The 19413-nt window shown below is 34.1% G+C and overlaps 2 protein-coding genes across 2 annotated transcripts; both read right to left on the minus strand.

The window, feature by feature from the left end:
• Positions 1-1855: 1855 nt before the first annotated feature.
• Positions 1856-5090, minus strand: LOC141725058 (uncharacterized). Its single transcript, XM_074527435.1, has 5 exons — positions 4857-5090; positions 4628-4742; positions 3433-3673; positions 2360-2485; positions 1856-2236 (listed from the first exon to the last, which is right to left on the minus strand). The coding sequence occupies exons 1-5, from the start codon at positions 4928-4930 to the stop codon at positions 2115-2117; spliced, it is 678 nt and encodes a 225-aa protein (XP_074383536.1). The 5' UTR covers positions 4931-5090; the 3' UTR covers positions 1856-2114.
• A 355-nt stretch (positions 5091-5445) lies between these two features.
• Positions 5446-8269, minus strand: LOC141725057 (uncharacterized). Its single transcript, XM_074527434.1, has 2 exons — positions 7566-8269; positions 5446-6265 (listed from the first exon to the last, which is right to left on the minus strand). Exons 1-2 carry the CDS (start codon positions 8123-8125, stop codon positions 5851-5853), a joined length of 975 nt encoding a protein of 324 aa, XP_074383535.1. The 5' UTR covers positions 8126-8269; the 3' UTR covers positions 5446-5850.
• Between the last annotated feature and the right edge of the window lie 11144 nt (positions 8270-19413).

A 19413-nucleotide genomic window follows, 5' to 3' on the forward strand; every position in this document is an offset into this window, starting at 1 on the left:
TGATTTGTGTTAAGATAAAATTAAAATGTAACTAATTTTTATTTTTTTTATCGTAGGTAACCCGCGGGTAGCTACCCTTCGGGTGCGCACTGGGTAAACCCTACAGGCTCACGTAATAGTATGCAAATCACGTGAACCAAGGTAAACCGCATTTAAACGACAGACTCTGACTCATGAGGCATAATCATAAATTCTCCTTTCGCGGGATTCGAACACGTGACCAAGATGATAGTTATCCCCTCTTTAACCAACTGAGTCAGCCCTTGCGGGCATGCCTAATTTGTTGTTAGGTATAATGATTTGTGGGATAACTGGGATCCAACGAGCTAAAATATTAAAAATTTGATTCAAGATTTGTGTGTAAAATGTTTAGGTTCATATAATTACGGGTTTTTTCAATTTCTATAATATCCAAAACTATTTTAATTAAATAAAAATAAAGATGATTCATTAGTCAGTATAATTGCGTCAAACTAAAATAAATCAATACATGTTATTCATCGGAGCTAAAAAATACAATTGATTCATGATAATTAAAAATTAAAATAAAAAAATAACTATATCAAATAAAATAAAATAATATGCACTTTTGTTAGGGTTAACATAAATTTTTTATAATTATTATGTAAATTTTTTATCATTGATTGGGGTTTAAACAAATTAAACCAAAATAAATTTGAATATACTTAGTTAGATTTGTTGAGTATACCAAAATAAAGATAATTCGTTACTATTAATGTGAGCTAAAATTTATGCTTTAACTAAAACATAGTTATCTTTTGTAAATACACCTTTGAATTTGAACAAAATTAAATCTTTCAATCCATGATATTTATTTAAAAACTAAAATTTCACTAAATTATGCAAATAAATATTTAAAATAATTATAAAATCATATTATCAAAAATTTCTGATAAATAAATTTTAGAACTTAAATTTTTTACTTCGCACTAAATTAAAAAATTATATTATATTAAAAGCAATCCGTGCATCGCACGTGTTTTTGGCTAGTTTATAATAATAAGAGTTGAAATCAGAAATCGGGTTAGAGTATCTGTCAGATATCATATATGATATTATGTGCTTGGTTGAGTACTTGAATGGATATTTTTAATTTATAATATGTTAAATCAATAATTTTATTTTAATTAAATATATTAATTCTTATTATTATTTTAATATATTTTAGGTTCATAAATTTCTCTTAATATTAAACATATATATTTAATTGCTTAAAAGAAATTAAAATAGTAAAATTAAAGTTAACTCTCATACCCTTTCCTCGTATCCAACCCCTTTGTGGGTATAAAAAATCAGGGGTTTGAGAAATGGGTATAAAATTTTATTTTTTTTAAACCAAACGGGGTTGAAATGACTGAAACCCTTGCCTGATTGCAGAATTTGGTGAACCATACAACCCTTTCATCATTTGAATTAACTTATTGCGTTCGCATAAAATTTATTTAAATACATTATTTAAAACTAAAAAATAAACGGATATACTCGTAAATACGTAATAATTTCTCTCGAATTTATATTAATATTACTACAAAGAGCTGATATAGATCAGAATCTAAAGTTAAAAGAAATTATACAAAATGGGGTGGTGGCGCAGTTGGCTAGCGCGTATGTCTCATAGCGTAAGAGTAATCCTGAGGTCGAGAGTTCGAGCCTCTCTCACCCCATAAATTTTAATTCTTTTAAAGAAAAGTAAATATTCTCTGTTCTATCCAATATAGAAAAATCTCTTTCTTATTTTTTTTGAAAATGGTAGAAAATGGGTAAGAATTGATATGACATAATTAAAACAGTACAATTTAGAGCAAACAAAGAAAATAAACTTCTCTCCAGCGAAGATCAGAAGTCAGAACATAACATAACATGGGTGAAATTTGTGTCAACCGAGATATCAGATTTGTCAGCCGAGATATCAGATTATACTCGAATACAGGACATGCTGACAACAATAACATACCACAACACATTCTACAAACAGAGTTCACCGATTTGCCATTTATCATAGAATTTCTCAAGTTTCCTGAACTACGATTACATATACTTCAAAATGCTGCTTCACTTGCAACCTATCATAGCTATTGAAAATAGCTTTTGAACTAGTTCCAATCAAGTCCTCCTAATGTGGTGGAGCCAACCCCTTCCCACATTTCATGGCAGCCCACTTCATCATTGTCAACCCCTTCCATGTTGCTGTCCCACCAGCCGCTACCATTTGCATCTGTTAAGAAAAACAAAACAATTTCAATGGACCAAGAATATTAAACTTGGATGCTTACAAAAAATAAGAAAGAGAGGCTGTTATAACTGTTTTTGTCTGCTTCTTAGGTGACATCAAACTTACAATGATTAAAGAGAGGCTTTGGTTTCTCGTGGCTAATAAATATCCTCTTCCTTGGATTATGTGCATTTTTATTATTATCGCCAAGAGTGACCAAGACCTTTCGAGCAGCTGCTTTCACATCCATACCTAGTAACCTCAGTTTTTAACAATCAAGTTCTTGATGCATGAATTAGAATATAAAACAAAGAAGAGTATGACATGCATATATAATTTAGAAGCTAGACTCTAGCAATGACATAGAACATGGATATTCAATCTTGCATCAAGTACATGACACCGTCAAAACAACACTAGAATGCATAATGTTGACTTGTTGAGGATAGAACAACACAAGTATTATGAATATAGAACTTATGATAAAGAACAATGAAATCTTGCAAGTCGAAAAGTGTGGTGTGCTTTTTTGTAGTTATGAAGAATGTGAGTGAACTAAAATTATTTATAACTTTTGTGGCATTAAACAACTTTTTGGCACACACAAGGCACATCTAAATGCTAAACTTCATTTAGCACTAAAAGATAATTTAATCTAACATGCATAGTTTCTCGTAGCAATTCTCTCTAATTCTCTTACTAAATTAGATATTCATATAATCCTTTTACTCATGTTCATTCAGTTCAGACATTAAACTATTAATATTTCTAGCAACATTGTATGTTTTCTTTCAATTTAAGTGGAATTTCTTCACAAGGAATTTAGTTTGCTGAAATAAATTCAACAGCAATATTTCACTTTGAGTATCTTGTGACTTTCATTCCAGGAAGCAGCTGAGAACAGAGTATTAACTGTATTATGCATATACTGCATTGACTTTTACGGCACTTCCAAGTTTCACCAATATTCCACACACGTAACTGAAACTAAACTCTCTGTAGTTGAGAACTCTAAATAGTAAAAGGAGTTATTTTAAAGAAAAAACTAAAAAAAGTATATTGCTAATTAAATATGTTCATTGTTAAATGTTGTACTAAGAAGAAGACAAGTGAACTGGTTTAAGCATCAACGTCCACTCACATAATTTATTCTAAGAAGCAATACACCACATTCAAGTACTATAGATATTGTGACCAACCTTCATGTGGTCTGCTTCTTTTTCTTGACCCTTGAGTGTGGCATATGTTGGAAATATCCTCGTCAGCAGGCAAGCTGATACACCCTTCTTTTTTATCTGCAGTACTTTTAAGTTTTTCAAAAGCTACATCAATATCACGATTCAGCTCCGGATCACCTATTATGTTCACAATGTTCTCTCGTCCACTACACCCGCTTACACCCATACCAATCACAGGTGATGAAAATGGTTTTTGCTTCCCCTGCAAATAATCACATATAAAAACAGATGAACTAGTAAAGAAAACACATTACAGCATAGTCATATATTGGTATGTTCTATCTATATATGTAAGAACCAGCATCACGTTACTATTTGTAGCTGTCCCCCAACCGCAAGTTTTCTTATGGTTCAATACTTAATTTAGAGGATTGAATTAGAACTGCATACTTTTGGTGGCTGATAAGTGACAGTTCTTCTGCTAAACTAAGTAAACCAAGTGAGTTGGATTCCAAGCTTACACATCAAATGCACCACTCACTTTTCGTCTATGCACTTGTCTTATTTGTTCACCCAAAACATATCCTAGTATATTTAGATTGAAAGCAAGTTCAATAAATTATTGCCACCCCAACCGTGGAGTCGTGGACATATATGGATGCCTGACATGTTTACGTTTTTATACAGGAAGTCATCATATAGCGATGCTTGTTGGTACGATCCCATTTATGCTACTCGAATCAATAGGTTTTAAGGCCTTGTGCTTCATACCCTTAACTTTAATACCGTAGTCTGAAACAAGCATTCCAAAATTGCAGCAACTGACTCCATAAGAATCCTGAAACCTCCCATCACAGGGCCCTTAATTTTACAAATTCATACTTCTTAGATTATTACCTCTCATGTTTCTAACAAATTCAAGTCACATCACACAAATATGTGATTAGCCTAATTCAGAAATCACTCTCCACATTCACACATATACGATACCACCTGAAATTAGCAACAAGCCTATACTGTACATGTATCTTTATTATACTCAATCTAGCAAAATCCCTTAAACAAAATATTCCACAAAACTATCAAAAAATATGAAACCCGAGATCAAAAATTAGTAAAATAGTCGAATTTTTTTTTAAAAAAAAAATCTCCATTACATTCTTTAATGCTCTCTACAAAAAAAAATCCTCAAAATTGGTTTAAGTGAACAACATACCTGAACAGATTTAGTGAAACTAAACCCTTTCTGCAGCTTCCTATCAAGAAAATTTGAAAGCGAAACACTCGTATTTTTCTTAGGAGCTTTACACTGTCCATCTTCTTTACCATCACTACAATTTTAAAAAATATCAAACAAAATGCAGTAAAGATAGAATTTTGAAGCAGAAATAAAAAAAAGTGAAAATAAAATTAGGGTTTTGAAGAATTGGGGGAAAAGAAAACACCTTTTGGAGAGAAATTGGGAAGGAATGGGCCGTTGTCCAAACACCCTTATGGTGGGAAGCTTTGAAGATTTCATTTACTTGTGCTTTTTGTAATTTTGGGTTCGATTGTAATTTTGTATTGATACGAAAAGTGTCAAGTTTCTAGTATCATTTTGTTTTGTGAGTCGCGCTTTTCAACTTCTGGGGTTGAGGCGCCAATTTTGAAACTTTCGGAGTTACTGCAATTCTTTTTATTTTTTATTTTTTTCAATCGAATTATAATACCTTAATCCTTAACCAACCTATATATTTGAAGGAAAACAAGGTATTTTATACTTGATTATTTTGCATTTAATTGAATCATCAACCGAATATCGCATTATATTGTGACGATTTCATTTTATTTTGAACTGAAGTAAAAAAAAGTTCCTAATCTAAATTACTGTCAAAATGGATACGCTTATATAGGGTGACAAAAATGGAAACGACCCGAAACCCGACACGAAATTGACACGAAAAAGTTCAAATTAGAGTTGGGGTTTTTTGATTTCGGATCGGGTTCGGGTGGACTGAAAACTAACCCGAAAAAATCAGGTCAACCCGAAATACATATAAATTATATTCGTTTTCATTCAGTTTATCCACATATTTTGGCCCAATAAGATATAAATAGCGAAACTAGTAATACCAAAGTGACAATTGAAACAATCACGGAGATGCGAAATGCAATTATCCCTATTCTAAATTACGCAATTTAAGGTTAAAATCTGATCTATGTTATGTCCTGTTGCCATGAATTATGAATGTAAAGAACCAGTTTTTACTAATCTATAGTCCATCTAGCAGATATACCTAGGATATACCTGTGTATAGTCTCCAACAAAGAGGATTTATGTTCTATAGTAATTGACATTAACAAGTAAAGAGTGTCTACAACACAAGGTCACTGCACAGAAATTGATGTGATGCTTCAATTCTCTGCCCATTTTACTTCTCTAACCAGGGTAGCTTAACATCAGTTTGATGAACTCAAAGACCTTTTGAGCTTTCGAAGGATACTCCACATGAATGTTGATATAATAAAGAGCGCAAAACCAGTGATAACAGCATACTTGAGGCCAAGATTTACCAGTAAGTTCACCAGAAGGCCAGCCAGGACAACACCAAAAAAGTTTGCCGAGACAGCAGACCCGAATGGCATATCAAGAACAGAAGCAATTATGGCTCCTGTCCAAGCGCCTGTACCAGGGAAAGGGACAGCCACAAACAACATCAACCCAAGCCACTGAAACTCTTCCACAGGACCTGCCTTCTCCTTTGCTCTCTTGAATAGCATGTCAAGGAATTGAGATGCAGGCTGGTTCCGCCCAGCAAGGAAAGTTGCGATACTTTTCAAGTGTAGTACAATAAAGGGCACCGGAACCATATTCCTACAATTGTATGCAAGTTAGTCGTCACATTTTACATTCAATAAATGGCTTTCAAATATGACGACATCACCTTATACAGTAATGCATGTTTAGAAATTAGGCACATGCAGTTCATTTCAATTGACATATTTCGAATTTCAATTCCTTGTCATTCATATATAAGGGCAAGTTTAAGAATTTAAAATAAACACTCAATCTATGTCATTTTATATCCATTTCAAATGAATTTTGTGTTCCCAAAACTGTGCTTCTAGTATTTGCGAACACTCTGTACACAGCCTATACATGGTAAATTATTAGTATTAGTAAAGAAGAAATTCTGAAGGTACGAAACAGAATTTGTTAAACAATTCTCAGATTTAGTCATTCAACATTTCAACGTTGATCTGATTTATAAAGATCACTTGTCTACCAAGAATTAGATATTTAACTGATGTAGCAGAAGCACAAAAGCAGTTTTTATTACCAAGACACCAAGCCTATGTTTGTCTATAGCTCCAGCCAACAATCTATTGACCACAACTGCATTTTAAAGCCTCTGCTAAGAGTTAAAAGATGCTTAGTTGCACATTCTACAAATGGTACCAATCCATCGACATAGTCAATGTACATTATAAAACTTAAAGATGAAGTAAAATGGATCAAGTGAATGTCAATATTTGTATGTACCGATCATAATTTCTGCTCAGTATACAAATTTGTACTTATTTTATCCTACCTGATCTCTTACTGCAATCCTATGAACTAAGTATTTTTTAAATCACATTCTTATACACTTTTGAGTACCTATTTAATGTCAACCATTTCCCTACCTAGCGGCTATTGCTAATCGAATGTAAATTAACTAAACAATTATTGAAATTTAATCCATGGGATAAGCTAATGATCAAACCTAGTTCGAAATTAGAACACACAGACCTAGGATATTACTAATCACATGAAAAAAAACATAGCACAACTCCTTGATGTAATACTAAAAATGTAAAATACAAATACATGAATAATTACATCAGAATTTTTTTTTTTGCTAATTCATTAGGAAACTTTTTGTTGAGAGGAGATTCAGGATTATTCAATCTAGGGCCAAAATGAGTTCTTTTTAGCAAATACAGTACAAACCTAATGAATGTAATTACCACAACAGACTATTGAGGGCACTAGTACACCAAGGCTTGCATAGAATCAAATAAAAACTAATTATACATAATAAAAACACCTAAACTAATAAGACACATTACATATTACTAACAATCACAAACTAGTACTAGTAATATAGAAAAAGAGGGACTTGAGGATTTACCCCAATATGGATAAAACAGTGAGAACAACAGGCTTAAGCTGCAACCAATAACCCACAGGAATAGCCCCACGAAGCTCGATAACCGGAAGTGTAGCCAGAGCAAAAACAACAGCTTCATCAGGCCAACCAAAGCTCCTGAAAGCCTGAGCAAATCTTTGACCAAAACTAGAAGCTCTGATTGAATCAGCAGCAGCAGCAGCATTGGCATCTCCGGAAACAGCATAAAAACCTACAAAAACAGAAGCCCATAACAAAACCAACAAAATAGTTTTAACTGGGCCACTTTTATTTGATGGTAAAATCAACTCATCTTCTTGGACTAAATCAAAAGACCCATTTGAAGATGATTTAGTTGAAATACAAGAGCTTTGAAAGTGACCCAGATGATTAAAAATCTCAACTTTAAAAGGGGTTCTTGAATTTAATTTGATATTTTTGTTACTATTGTGAATCAAGAAATTGGGTAATTGATTGGTGGGTAAGAATTTAATTTGAGACTTTTTATGAGAAAGTTGCAGGAGGGTTAGTGAGTGTGGTGAAAATGAAATAGAAGAAGCCATTTGAAATCAAGAAAATGAAATGTACAATTTTACTGGGAATAAGCTCAATGGAAAATTTGAAATATATTACTAATAATCTGGGGGAAAATTTGTACAACATTTATGTATATTTTTTTTCTTGAAGGAACATGTACTTATCTGTTTGCTGTACGTTCAGATTAAGGGGTCATCTATCAAGTATGACTCAACAGAGAGATTCGACAATTTGGCCGTATCAAAGATACATGTAGATAGGAGTGAAATTTTGGATGCTGTAAAATTGGATAATTAATGGAGGATTTAACGAGGTCAAAAGTGTTTCAAAAATAATTTATTTTTTTTAAAAAAATGTTGATAAAATTATGATTCAGTTTAAAAAATATTTGTTTAATTTGAATTTTATAATATAATTTTTCGTAACATATTATTTTTGAATGATAGATTTGATAGATTTTATTACAAAAAGGGTAATATAACAATTTTTATTGAAGTATTAGAATCTATCTAAACTTTATTCATATTTATCATTTTGATAAATCACCAATTTGTCGATAAATTATAAATCAGAATCTCAAATGCTTTATTTAGATTTCCAAAATCTAGCTATAAACTCAATGTATTAAATTTCGTATGCGACTATATAAAATAGGGTTTTGGGATCGAGTTTTGTTCAATTTCATTACTGTTAAAACAAATCAAATTGGGTCGAGATTTTTAATAAAATCAAAGGTAATGAACAAGGTTAGCTTGTTATTTTACATAAAAGTAGAGTATGATAAGATAAATAAGTGATTAAGGATTTGTCTTTTGTCTTCCCATGTTCCGAATTTAATTCTCGATCACTCGGCGAGTTAGAACATACAAGAAACTATCAAAAAAAGAATATGGTTTGCCTGTTTGAGATAGAGAACGGACACGACTTTGTGTATTTGATGAGATGAAAATGCTAAGATCTTATAATGATATTATATAGACTTTGGAAAACGTGTATACTATTTTTATAATTAATTAAAATACGTTAATTAATTATATTAGTCATAAATTAATCTGTAATAGCATCGAATTAATATTTTATCAAATCAATTATAATTATTCTTATAAAAAATAAATTAAATATATAATAACCCAACCCATTGAAAATGAAAATAGCAAAACTAGTCTGTGATTATCCAGGCCAATGTTTTGCTACTTTCATATCGTCACGTCGCACAATCAGAAAAGTTCGAAATCTTCGCAAACCTCAAATTTGCCCCGAAATCCTATAATTTATACCCCATGCGCGCACGTAGGAGATGCAGCAAAACTTTACAAACAAATTTAGACACCGTAATAAAAGTAAAAGTGTTGTATTATATAAAATAATAAAAACCCATTTTTCATTTCAATGTGGGTCATAAGCTTTCATATTAATATTTCCGATCTTAAAGGACTGACTTTAGATTATTATATCATATTCATCTTTTAATCATTTTGAGTAATTTAAAGCGTCTCAAAAATTTAAGGAGAGCACATTCCAAGTGATAATTGTTGCGCGCAGGCAACATTTAACCACTCAATTTATTGGCTCAAATTGATTTGATAATATGGGGCTAAATACCCACATTTTCCAAAGATCCCAGACATGGATGAGATTGATATATTAGTTTAGCACACACCGGACATACATACACGGAGTTTGACTTGGTGATAAATTTTTTGATCAGAAATAGCATACGGTAGATAGATAATACTCGTTGAACCTTCGCTCGAATAAATAGACCGACTTTAAACCTTCGCTCGAATAAATAGACCGACTTTAAATCTTCGCTCGAATAAATAGACCGACTTTACTAGACAGTAGGCGTGAATTGTCCTTGAATTGTTCGGTTGTTGGTGTAAACGATAATATACTTATCACTCTATATATTCTAACTTGTTCAGCTCTCATGAGTATGTTCATTTTGGCTATGAAATATCGTCATATATTTGTAGAAATTTCTAAAGAATTGCGCCTGTCAATGCTTCTTTGAAATGACCCCACTTGTGACGTCCCTCAAATCGGGGGGTCAGGATTTGACGTCAAAAATCTCAGGCAATCTTTTGTGGCATTGCATGAAGTGGTTCAACAGCACATTGCCAAATCTAATGACACAAGACTCAAGCTAGACCAACTTCATCAAAGCGGGTATGAGCCATCTTCTCTCTTGATGGAAGGCATCAAGCATGTTGTGCAAGACACTTTTGGCACCTCTCTCCCTTCAAGCTCTCAACAACCCCTCTCAACATCAACAAACTTGCAAATCCAGGCTCTTCAATCTCAAGTTTCTTCCCTATAGTCAGCCAATCAATCTTTAACAAATCAAGTCTCCCAACTCACAACCATGGTTCAAAGTCAGTTCACTAATATTCAAACCTTAGTGGACTCCCACATGCATCTACAAATGCAGAATTCTGTGTCTTTGGGGGCCATCATCGGTGCACTCAACATTCAACTTCCTGCACTTCCAGAAGCTGTGAGGCCTGAAATCCCTACACCTCTTATCATGCCTGCCAACAAGACTAAGGGGGGGATATAAGCTAGGTTATTAAGATCATCTAGCCAAACTGTCCAAGCTGCTAACAAAGGCAAATCTCAAGAAGTTGATATTGGAATTGAGAGGCTTATCAGAGCAGCCGAGGGACCTAGTTTGAGAAGGAAATTTGATGAATTGCTCAAGGCTTTCAGGGTTTCTCTAAACAATAGTTTCTTCACAAATAAGAAGGCCTTGGACAAGACAATAAATTCTATAAGGGTGATCTTGATGACTAAGGACAATTTTCAGGAGAAAAGGATTGGGGTCAACATTAATGACTCTGGGGTAGACAGATGTATACAAGTGTCCCTTAACTATCTCACATCTAGAAGGGCATCTGAATTGGACATTCTGATAAATAAAGTCCACGGAGTGATTCAAGAAGACACTTTATTGCTAACTGAATTGAAGAAAACTCAAGTAGCTGCTTTTCCAGAAGCATACTTACAGCCAAGCAATGGAGTGGAAAACATCTATCCAACCACTAAACATTGCAAACACTTCCAGATTCCTAAGCAATGTGTCATGGAAAATAAAAAACTCATTATAACCTTGGAGACTGAATTGAAGACTAAGCAGTACAAAACTGTTGAGGATGAGGAAATGATTAAGCTGTTGGGGAGATATCTGAGGAATTCTGAAGCCAATTTTCCTAAAACACAATTCAATAAGGATGATTTGGATGATGATGAGCAAGAGAAAGATGATCAAAAACCTTTCGACTCAAATCCAAGTCAATCTAAGGCAACTGGTAGCAAAGGAGGATATAAGAAAAGAGATGCTAAAAAGAAAGGAAATGATGAGAAGAAGGGTGAAGAGAGAAGAAGGAAGATGGTTCAGATGCACGGAAAAATACCCTACAAATCCAAATCAACCAAACTTAAACCCCTAAGTCAATAAACTCAAACACTCTACCACCTCTAACCTCTAAGCCTAAATTCTTATACAAACACATTGCTAGCACCATACTGAAAATACCAATCACCTCAAGTCAAACTTCTCTAAAGAAAATCTCAAATCTACCTTCTTTTAAGCCACCAACTAAAACTCACTACAAATATGTTGGAAGAAAATCAAAGAAAATGTAAGTTACTGAGAGGGCCATCTGGAATTGTTTCAATCAAAATGATTTCCTACCTCTGAACTAGTGCATCTCCGATGAAGACTACTTTCAACAATTAGCTACAGAAATGGTCAAAGTATGGGTTGTATCATTAAGGGAAGTAAGAATCTACTATCAAGATTGATCCTACACCTTACTTAGACCTTACTTAGCAGAAATCTAATGGATATATTTTCAATCACAGAGATAAAGAGGGTGATAAGCTTACTGAATGATAAGGATACTGGTACAATGGCATGGAGGTATGTATTGGTTGTATGGTTGATAGTAAGGGAAGAAAGAAGAGCAAGAGAAAAGGATGAAAGAGAGGAGAGGGAAAGAAAGTATATTGAGGAGATAAAAATGTTTATACAAAATGTTGTGCAAGACATGCTTGTACCTTAACAAGACTAAGATAATTTGTCAACCCTAAGTAAGTTGTATTGTTATCTTAATTTGTATTTTATACTTGTAACATTCTAAAGTCTGTAAAATACAAAGGAGCAGACCAGAGTCTTTTTCCTTAAACAGTATCAAGCCTAAGGATTCCATTTGGAAGAAGATCAAGATGGTCATGCCTCAGAAGAATTTTGAAGAAGGTTGGAGTTGAATAAATCTGTTTGGATAAAAATACTCTAAGTGAAGATCTCTACAAGTCATAGATTTAGTGTTATAAAGAAGTCATTCGAGAACTCCAAATAACTTATCGAGAAGTCAGGAAAACTACTAGAGAACTCAGAGAGATATAGACAAGTCAATTGAAGACATGAAGTTTGGAGATATCGAAAAGTCAATTCTTCACTAGAGAACTCAGAGTTATCGACAAGTCTACATTCATTAGAGAACTCTGAGTAATCGATAAGTCAAATTCCACTAGAGAACTTAGAGATATCGATAAGTCAAAATTCACTAGAGAACTCTAAGTTGTCGACAAGTCAAAGTGAAGACATGAAGCTGAGAGATCTCGACAAGCCAAAGTCTTATTTGAGAACTCAGAGACCTCTATAAGTTAAATTCACTATAGAGTATTAGAGATCTCGATAAGTCAATATACTTATCGAGATGTCAAGATCTCTATATGCCTAACTGGAGCTCTCGAGGTAAATTTTTAAAGTACAAAATGCAGACCAGTTCAATATCCAAGATATACAATCAACAAACAATCCAACCAGCTGGATTGACAAGTCTATAAAAAGCAGCTTGAAGGATGTGCAAGATCAATGGTCAAGATTAACTGACAAAGGAAGATCAAGATAATCACAGGATGCTAAAGATATGTTAAGCCAGAAATAAAAGATTTTCTTTTCCTAAAATGGAAATGACAAATGACAGTTTAGTAAAGGTTAATAGCATGTCTTATTGTACACTGTGTAAACTAGTAGTTAACTGAGTTATAAAGTTAATACTGGTCTTTTGTCAGTTGTAACAATTTAGATAGAAAATCTTGTAACACTCTTAAGAAGAAGCTAAGCTCTTTATCAATAAAGAGCCTAGAAATTTTGTAGCAAAACATTCTTAATTTTAATATAAAATTAAGTGAGTTTTGAAGATCTCTGTTCTTTATTTTTGCAAGTTTAATTTCTGCATGAACACACTTTCATTACAAGATTTAATTTACTTTGTTCAAACATAAAAGACTCAAGAAAAGCTTGAAAACAGTAAAACACATTCACCCCCTTCTGTGTGTTATTCATTTCCTAACAAGTGGTATCAGAGAGCAAAATCTGAAAGTGAACATATTCACGATCTTGGAAGAATGAATACACAGAAAATCAGTAGCATCAAAATTCCTACCTTTGACAAAGCTAACTACACTCTTTAGAAAAAGAAAATGTTGTTGTTTATCAGGATGACCAATCCAATCTATATTCAGATTCTCAAAAATGGGCCCTTCACTTTTATGGTTAGAGTTAAAGAATCAACAGATGGTGATATGGTTATTCCAGCTCATTATGCTCCAAAAGATCCTTCTGAGTATTCTGAGCCTGAAAAGGAGAAAGTTTCCCTGGATAGTGGCTTGCAATTGATATTGATTGAGTCACTTGACAATGTGATGTACAACAATATTGTCAACTGTGATACTGCCAAGCAAATATGGGAAAAGATTGAAATACTCTGTGAGGGAACTGAGGAAGTCTGATCAAATCAAAGAAGGATACTGATTTCACAGTATGAGGGTTTCATGGCCAAGCCAAAGGAAAGTATAACAGATGTGTTTGAATGGTTCAACAAGCTGATAAATGACTTGCATCTTCATGACAAATACTATGAAGCTGAAGAGGTGAACTTGAAGTTTTTTCTTACTCTCCCATATCATTTGGAACAGAAAATCTCAGCAATTAGGGAAGGGAGAGACTTGATCAGAATAACACTGGAAGAACTATATGGAATTCTCAAAACATGTGAACTAGAAATGATTCAAAAGAAATCATTGAGATATGGTCAAGGACATGTTGTTGATGGCTCAAGTACTTTAATTGTCAATGAAAGCCAAACATCAAATGATGAGCCAAGATCTCAAACTCCAGTTGCCTCAACAAGTGAGCAAAGAACAAATGATTCACATGAACAAGTCATTCTGGAATTGGAAGAAGATGAGTTCTACACTCTTGATGAACTGGATGAGCTAGATCAGTCAATGACCTATTTGGCTAGAAATTTCTCTAACATTAGAGTAAAGAAGCCAAGATACTTCAAGGGTAAAGGACAGTCTTTCAACAAAGACAGTAGCTGGAAAGGAAAAGGGAAGTACACTTCTGACAACAAGAATGGTTACAAAACTGGATCTGTTGACAGATCTAAGATAAGGTGCTTCAATTGTGATGAACTAGGCCATTTTGCTACAGAATGCAGGAAACCCAATAAAGCAAAGAAAGACAAATCTTATCTTGAACTAGAAGTAAAGTATGAAGCTCTTCTGAAGAAACAACAAAGCAAAACTTATATTACAGAGGGAAAAAGTTGGGATGACTCTGAAAATGATGAAGATGAAGAATTTGGAAATTATGCACTCATGGCCTTGGAGCAAGGAGAATCATCCTCATCTAAATCACAGGTACCAACTCTTACCACCGTTGATTTAAATGTGAGTCAATATAAGGAAATTGTAGAGAAGATGAGCACATAAATGTTTCACATTCACACAAGCATGGTTGATGTTAATGAAGAAGTGAGCAAACTAACAAAGATAAATGAGAAGCTTGAAAGTGAGAAGAAAAAAACTGAATTGTTGTTGGTAGAGCTTGAAGCTGTAAAACAAGAGAATGCTTATCTTAAAAACAAGCTCAAGTGTGCAAATAAAATTGAAGCAGTGCTAAGGGAGAAGCTTGAAAAGAATGAAGTTAAGTTGAAATACTTCAAGAATGCAACTGAGTTAATTGGACAATATCATGAGAAAAATAAACCATGTGCAAAACATTGCTATTGGTCTTGACTATGATGCCTTGAACAGCAAAAAGAAAGACATAGGTGACAAGGGAAAAGCAACAGAAAATGAAAATGTTCCAGCAATGCTGAAAAAGGTTGCTTCACCTATGTTCAAGGCATGTGAAGTCAACTTCAGTGAAGAAAAATTGATTGTCAAGCAAGAAATTTCTGATGAAGACAAAGAGAAGAAAACTATAGAACCAACTCAGTCTTCCAATACTAAAGAGAAGCTCATGGACAAACAAAGTCCCAAGACACCTGTTAAAGAAACCAAAACTGAAGATGCAAGAAAGAAAAAAATAGAAATGGGAAAATAGGGATAAATAAAAGCAAAATTTTTGCTTATGTTGCAGATGCTCCAAGAAAGAAATATGAAAAATGTGGCTCTGTGAATCACCTAACTCACATTTGTAAAAAGGCAGTTAGCAAGCCAACTGAAGGAACCTGCAAATACAATGAAGCAAATGCAAATGATCCATACTCCTTCTATGACAAGTTTGACTGCATTCCTTGCAACTTGAAGGTGATGAAAAGTTGTCACAAACTGAGAGCAGACCTCAAAGAAACAAGAATTGGGTCTACAACAGAAAGGGAAAATGCTCAACAGTCAATGAACTATATTTTATCTGAAACTACTCATTCTACTTCTGCTAAATCAGTTAACAAGAAGAAAGTACCCAACACAGTTTTGGTTGCTAAACACACTTAAAACTTATTGTGTGCAGGGCAAAATGAAGAAAGTCATCTGGATCATAGAAAGTGGATGTTCCAGGCATATGACAGGTGATAAAGCCCTCATATCACAGTTTGAGGAGAAAGCTGGCCCTTTGGTGACCTTTGGAGACAACAGCAAAGGATTCACAATGGGAAATGGCAAGATTATTTCTGAAAATGTTGTCATTGATGATGTAGCACTGGTAGCTGGTCTTGAAGTGAATCATCTCAGTGTTAGCCAATTTGCAGACAAAGGCTTTGAAGTTTTATTCAACAAAGAAGAATGCACTTTTATTAGCAAGAAAAACTGGTGAAGTTGCTCTGAAAGGAGCAAGGAAAGGGAGCTTATTTGTTGCAGACTTGGACTCAACAAATAAGGATGGAATTTGTTACTTCTACACCAAGGCGTAAGAAGATCAAAACAAGCTATGGCATAAGAAATTCTCTCACTTGAATTTCAAGACAATTAACACCTTGGTCAAAAAGAAGTTCGTAAGAGAATTGAGTTCTCGATAAATCTAATTGACTTCTTGACAAGTCATTTTAGGACTTCTCGAGTAAGTTCTCGACAAGTCAATTTACTGACTTCTCGAGTGACTTCTCGATAGGCTTAAATATGACTTATCGATAAGTCATTGTAGAGTTCTCTAGTAGTGTTCATTCACAGAGTTCTCTACAAGTTTAGGACTTCTCGAGTAAGTTCTCGACAAGTCAATTTACTGACTTCTCGAGTGACTTCTCGATAGGCTTAAATATGACTTATCGATAAGTCCTTGTAGAGTTCTCTAGTAGTGTTCATTCACAGAGTTCTCTACAAGTACAATTTTTGACTTATCAATAACTCAGAACTGAAATAATTTAATTTAATAAATTATTTTGGTAAAATACTTTTGGAAAATCTATTCTAATTTTATTTTGAATTTATTTAAATAAAAGTTGAAATTAATTCAGTCCATTTTTGGACAAACTGGGTATTTATTTGACATCTCGATAAGTGAATTTTTAGTTCTCTATAAGAATAATTTAAAATGACTTCTCGATATGTCTTTCATTTCCTAAAATGACTTCTCGATAGACAAATTCCAAATGTCTATTTTTGAGTTCTCGACAAGTCATTTGCTTTTACTATAAATACCCAGACTTCTCGATACATATACATACTTACAATTTTCGAGATCTCTAGTGACCTAGCCTTTCAAGCAAAAACCGATCTCTCTCTCGTTTTTACTCCTTTCTCAAAAATTCTTCTTACCCATTCTCACTCACTAAACTACAATGGCATAAAACATTGTTAGAGCAACTATCCCAGAGAAAGGAACAAACTATTTGGCTTTTACTGATGATAACCAAGCCCCTGATAGTTTCAAGGGGTTTGTGAAATTTCTGTCTGAATCTTATATTGCAGGAGCCTTGACTGCTAATCCAGTGTTGTACCCGGATGTGTTGCATGAGTTTTGGACTACAGCTGTGGTAAGGACAGTGATGAATGATAATTATGTATCTATGGTGGTGACTTGCTCAGTTGGAGGACAACAAATTGAGTTTAATGAGCAAGATGTGAACCTAGCTTTGGGATTGCCCACTGCAAATCTGGTGGGGGTGCCAACTCCTGATGAGCTGACTGAGTTTCTGGACTTCATCAACTATGGTGGAAGAATCAACTTGTCAAGTCTGAACAGAACTAATCTAAGGATGGAGTGCTCATTCATCTTTGATTCTGTGGTGAGGGCCTTCACATGAAGGAATACAGGATATGACAACATTTCAAGTGTGGTGCAAAAGTTGGTGTATTCAATTTTCCACAACAGACACTTGAATGTTGGTCTATTGATCCTAGAAGAGCTAGCAACTAGGCTGTCAATGCCCCTGTTAGCTAGAGGTAAGGAAATTTTCTTTCCTAGATTTATCATGTCCACCTTAAATCATAAGGTAGGAGACATACATTTTTTAAATGGAATAGATAACACAAATATAGGAAATTGTAAGCAAGTGTCCAAAATAATATTTGGTTCAACTACTACAAAAAATAAGGTAAATGTAAGTCTGAAAATCACTCCATTCATGTTGGAGAGGTTTAGGACTTACCCATACCCTATGCCTGACATGAGGTCAAATGTTCAATCTAACACAGCTATGAACCCTGAACCTGTGGAAGTACAAACACAGGAACACCAACAGGGATCTTCCCAAGATGCAACCATTTCTTCAAAACCCTTAGTAGCTAGGAAACCAACCACCTCATCTTCTCAAAAGGATGAGGTGAGTAAAAGGAAGAGAAAGGAGGTAACCCTAACAATTCTAACTGAGAGTGGTAAGGATCAAGCTGTAACCGAGTCACCTTTGGTCAAGAGTTCCAAAAGAAGTAAGAAACCTGAGCTGAACACTCAAGTCACCTCTGTATCCTCCCAACAGGATTCAGTTATAAAAACACCCAGTATTGAGTCTGCACAACCTGCATTTGAAGCAAATCAAGTGTATGGTTGGAGAAATAAGGATGGCACATACTGTGAGAGCACATCTCTTGAAGCTCCCTCATCTACTCAGGGGGAGCTGCCAACACTCTTATCTGAGCAACACTCTCTCAAATCTTAAATTTTTTCCTCACCAACTGAACTTGAATGTAATTCTCAAGTGCAAGCTCACTCAAGTGACTTAGCTCAAGAAGCTTTGCTCACCACCCAACCACTCAATTTAGATGGTGAGAGGCTACATGCTGGGGTATACCTTGATGACACCATCAAAACCATGGGGGATTCATCTATTTTTACTAAAAACCCCATGGATGTTTCTAATGCACCTTCATGTGCAAAACAGTCTTCACAGGCTGAAAGGTTTGAGGGTAGTACTCTTGAGGGGGAGCTATCTAAATCCTCTCCAATTCAATTGAAGGTTCCTCATGTAGGAGCAACTGTTAGTCGCTAAACACGAGCTAATATTAGACGCAAGTATACAAGTTCGCAAGTAGTATAGAATCTTTTCTAGTTCGTTCCCACAGAGACTGTATTGGTTAACTAATTAATTTACGCACTTAAGCAACAATGTATGGTTATTATTCAATGCTAAGATGATAACAAATTGAGGTTGTTTATAACTAAGAATTACGCTAACTATTATAACTATGAAATTAAGATTGATTGAATTAATATATACGATAAACATGGGATTATAACTTCATTAAATAGCCTTATTGTTCTCAACCTTAGCATGCAATGGTGATGACACTAATCAGACAACACGAAACTGATAAATGGCAACTTTTGTTGCACGAGTACCATACTACCAGACATCCACAAAAGAGACAGAAGCTGAATAAACACCAATTATATTAAGACCCTATATGTCTATAGAATTTGACCACATAACGGTTTAAGCACAAGTTATCTATATTGATTACACAGGGCAAGTAAGATGGGTAAAATTACCTATGAATCATGCATAAAAATAACACATGAACCTATGCTAGCATGGCAAGTTCTAAATCCTTAAATTCACTGTCGCTTCATTAAGAATTAACA

The sequence above is a fragment of the Apium graveolens genome, chromosome 5, assembly GCF_009905375.1.
Source record: "Apium graveolens cultivar Ventura chromosome 5, ASM990537v1, whole genome shotgun sequence".
Taxonomy (NCBI): Eukaryota; Viridiplantae; Streptophyta; class Magnoliopsida; order Apiales; family Apiaceae; genus Apium; species Apium graveolens.

Coding starts and splice junctions, on each gene's coding strand:
- LOC141725058 (XM_074527435.1), bottom strand. CDS start 4,930: ATGAAATCTTCAAAGCTTCCCACCATAAGGGTGTTTGGACAACGGCCC. Junction 4,743..4,856: donor TCCCAATTTCTCTCCAAAAG/GTGTTTTCTTTT, acceptor TTAAAATTGTAG/TGATGGTAAAGAAGATGGAC. Junction 3,674..4,627: donor GTTTCACTAAATCTGTTCAG/GTATGTTGTTCA, acceptor GATTATTTGCAG/GGGAAGCAAAAACCATTTTC.
- LOC141725057 (XM_074527434.1), bottom strand. CDS start 8,125: ATGGCTTCTTCTATTTCATTTTCACCACACTCACTAACCCTCCTGCAA. Junction 6,266..7,565: donor ACTGTTTTATCCATATTGGG/GTAAATCCTCAA, acceptor ATACAATTGTAG/GAATATGGTTCCGGTGCCCT.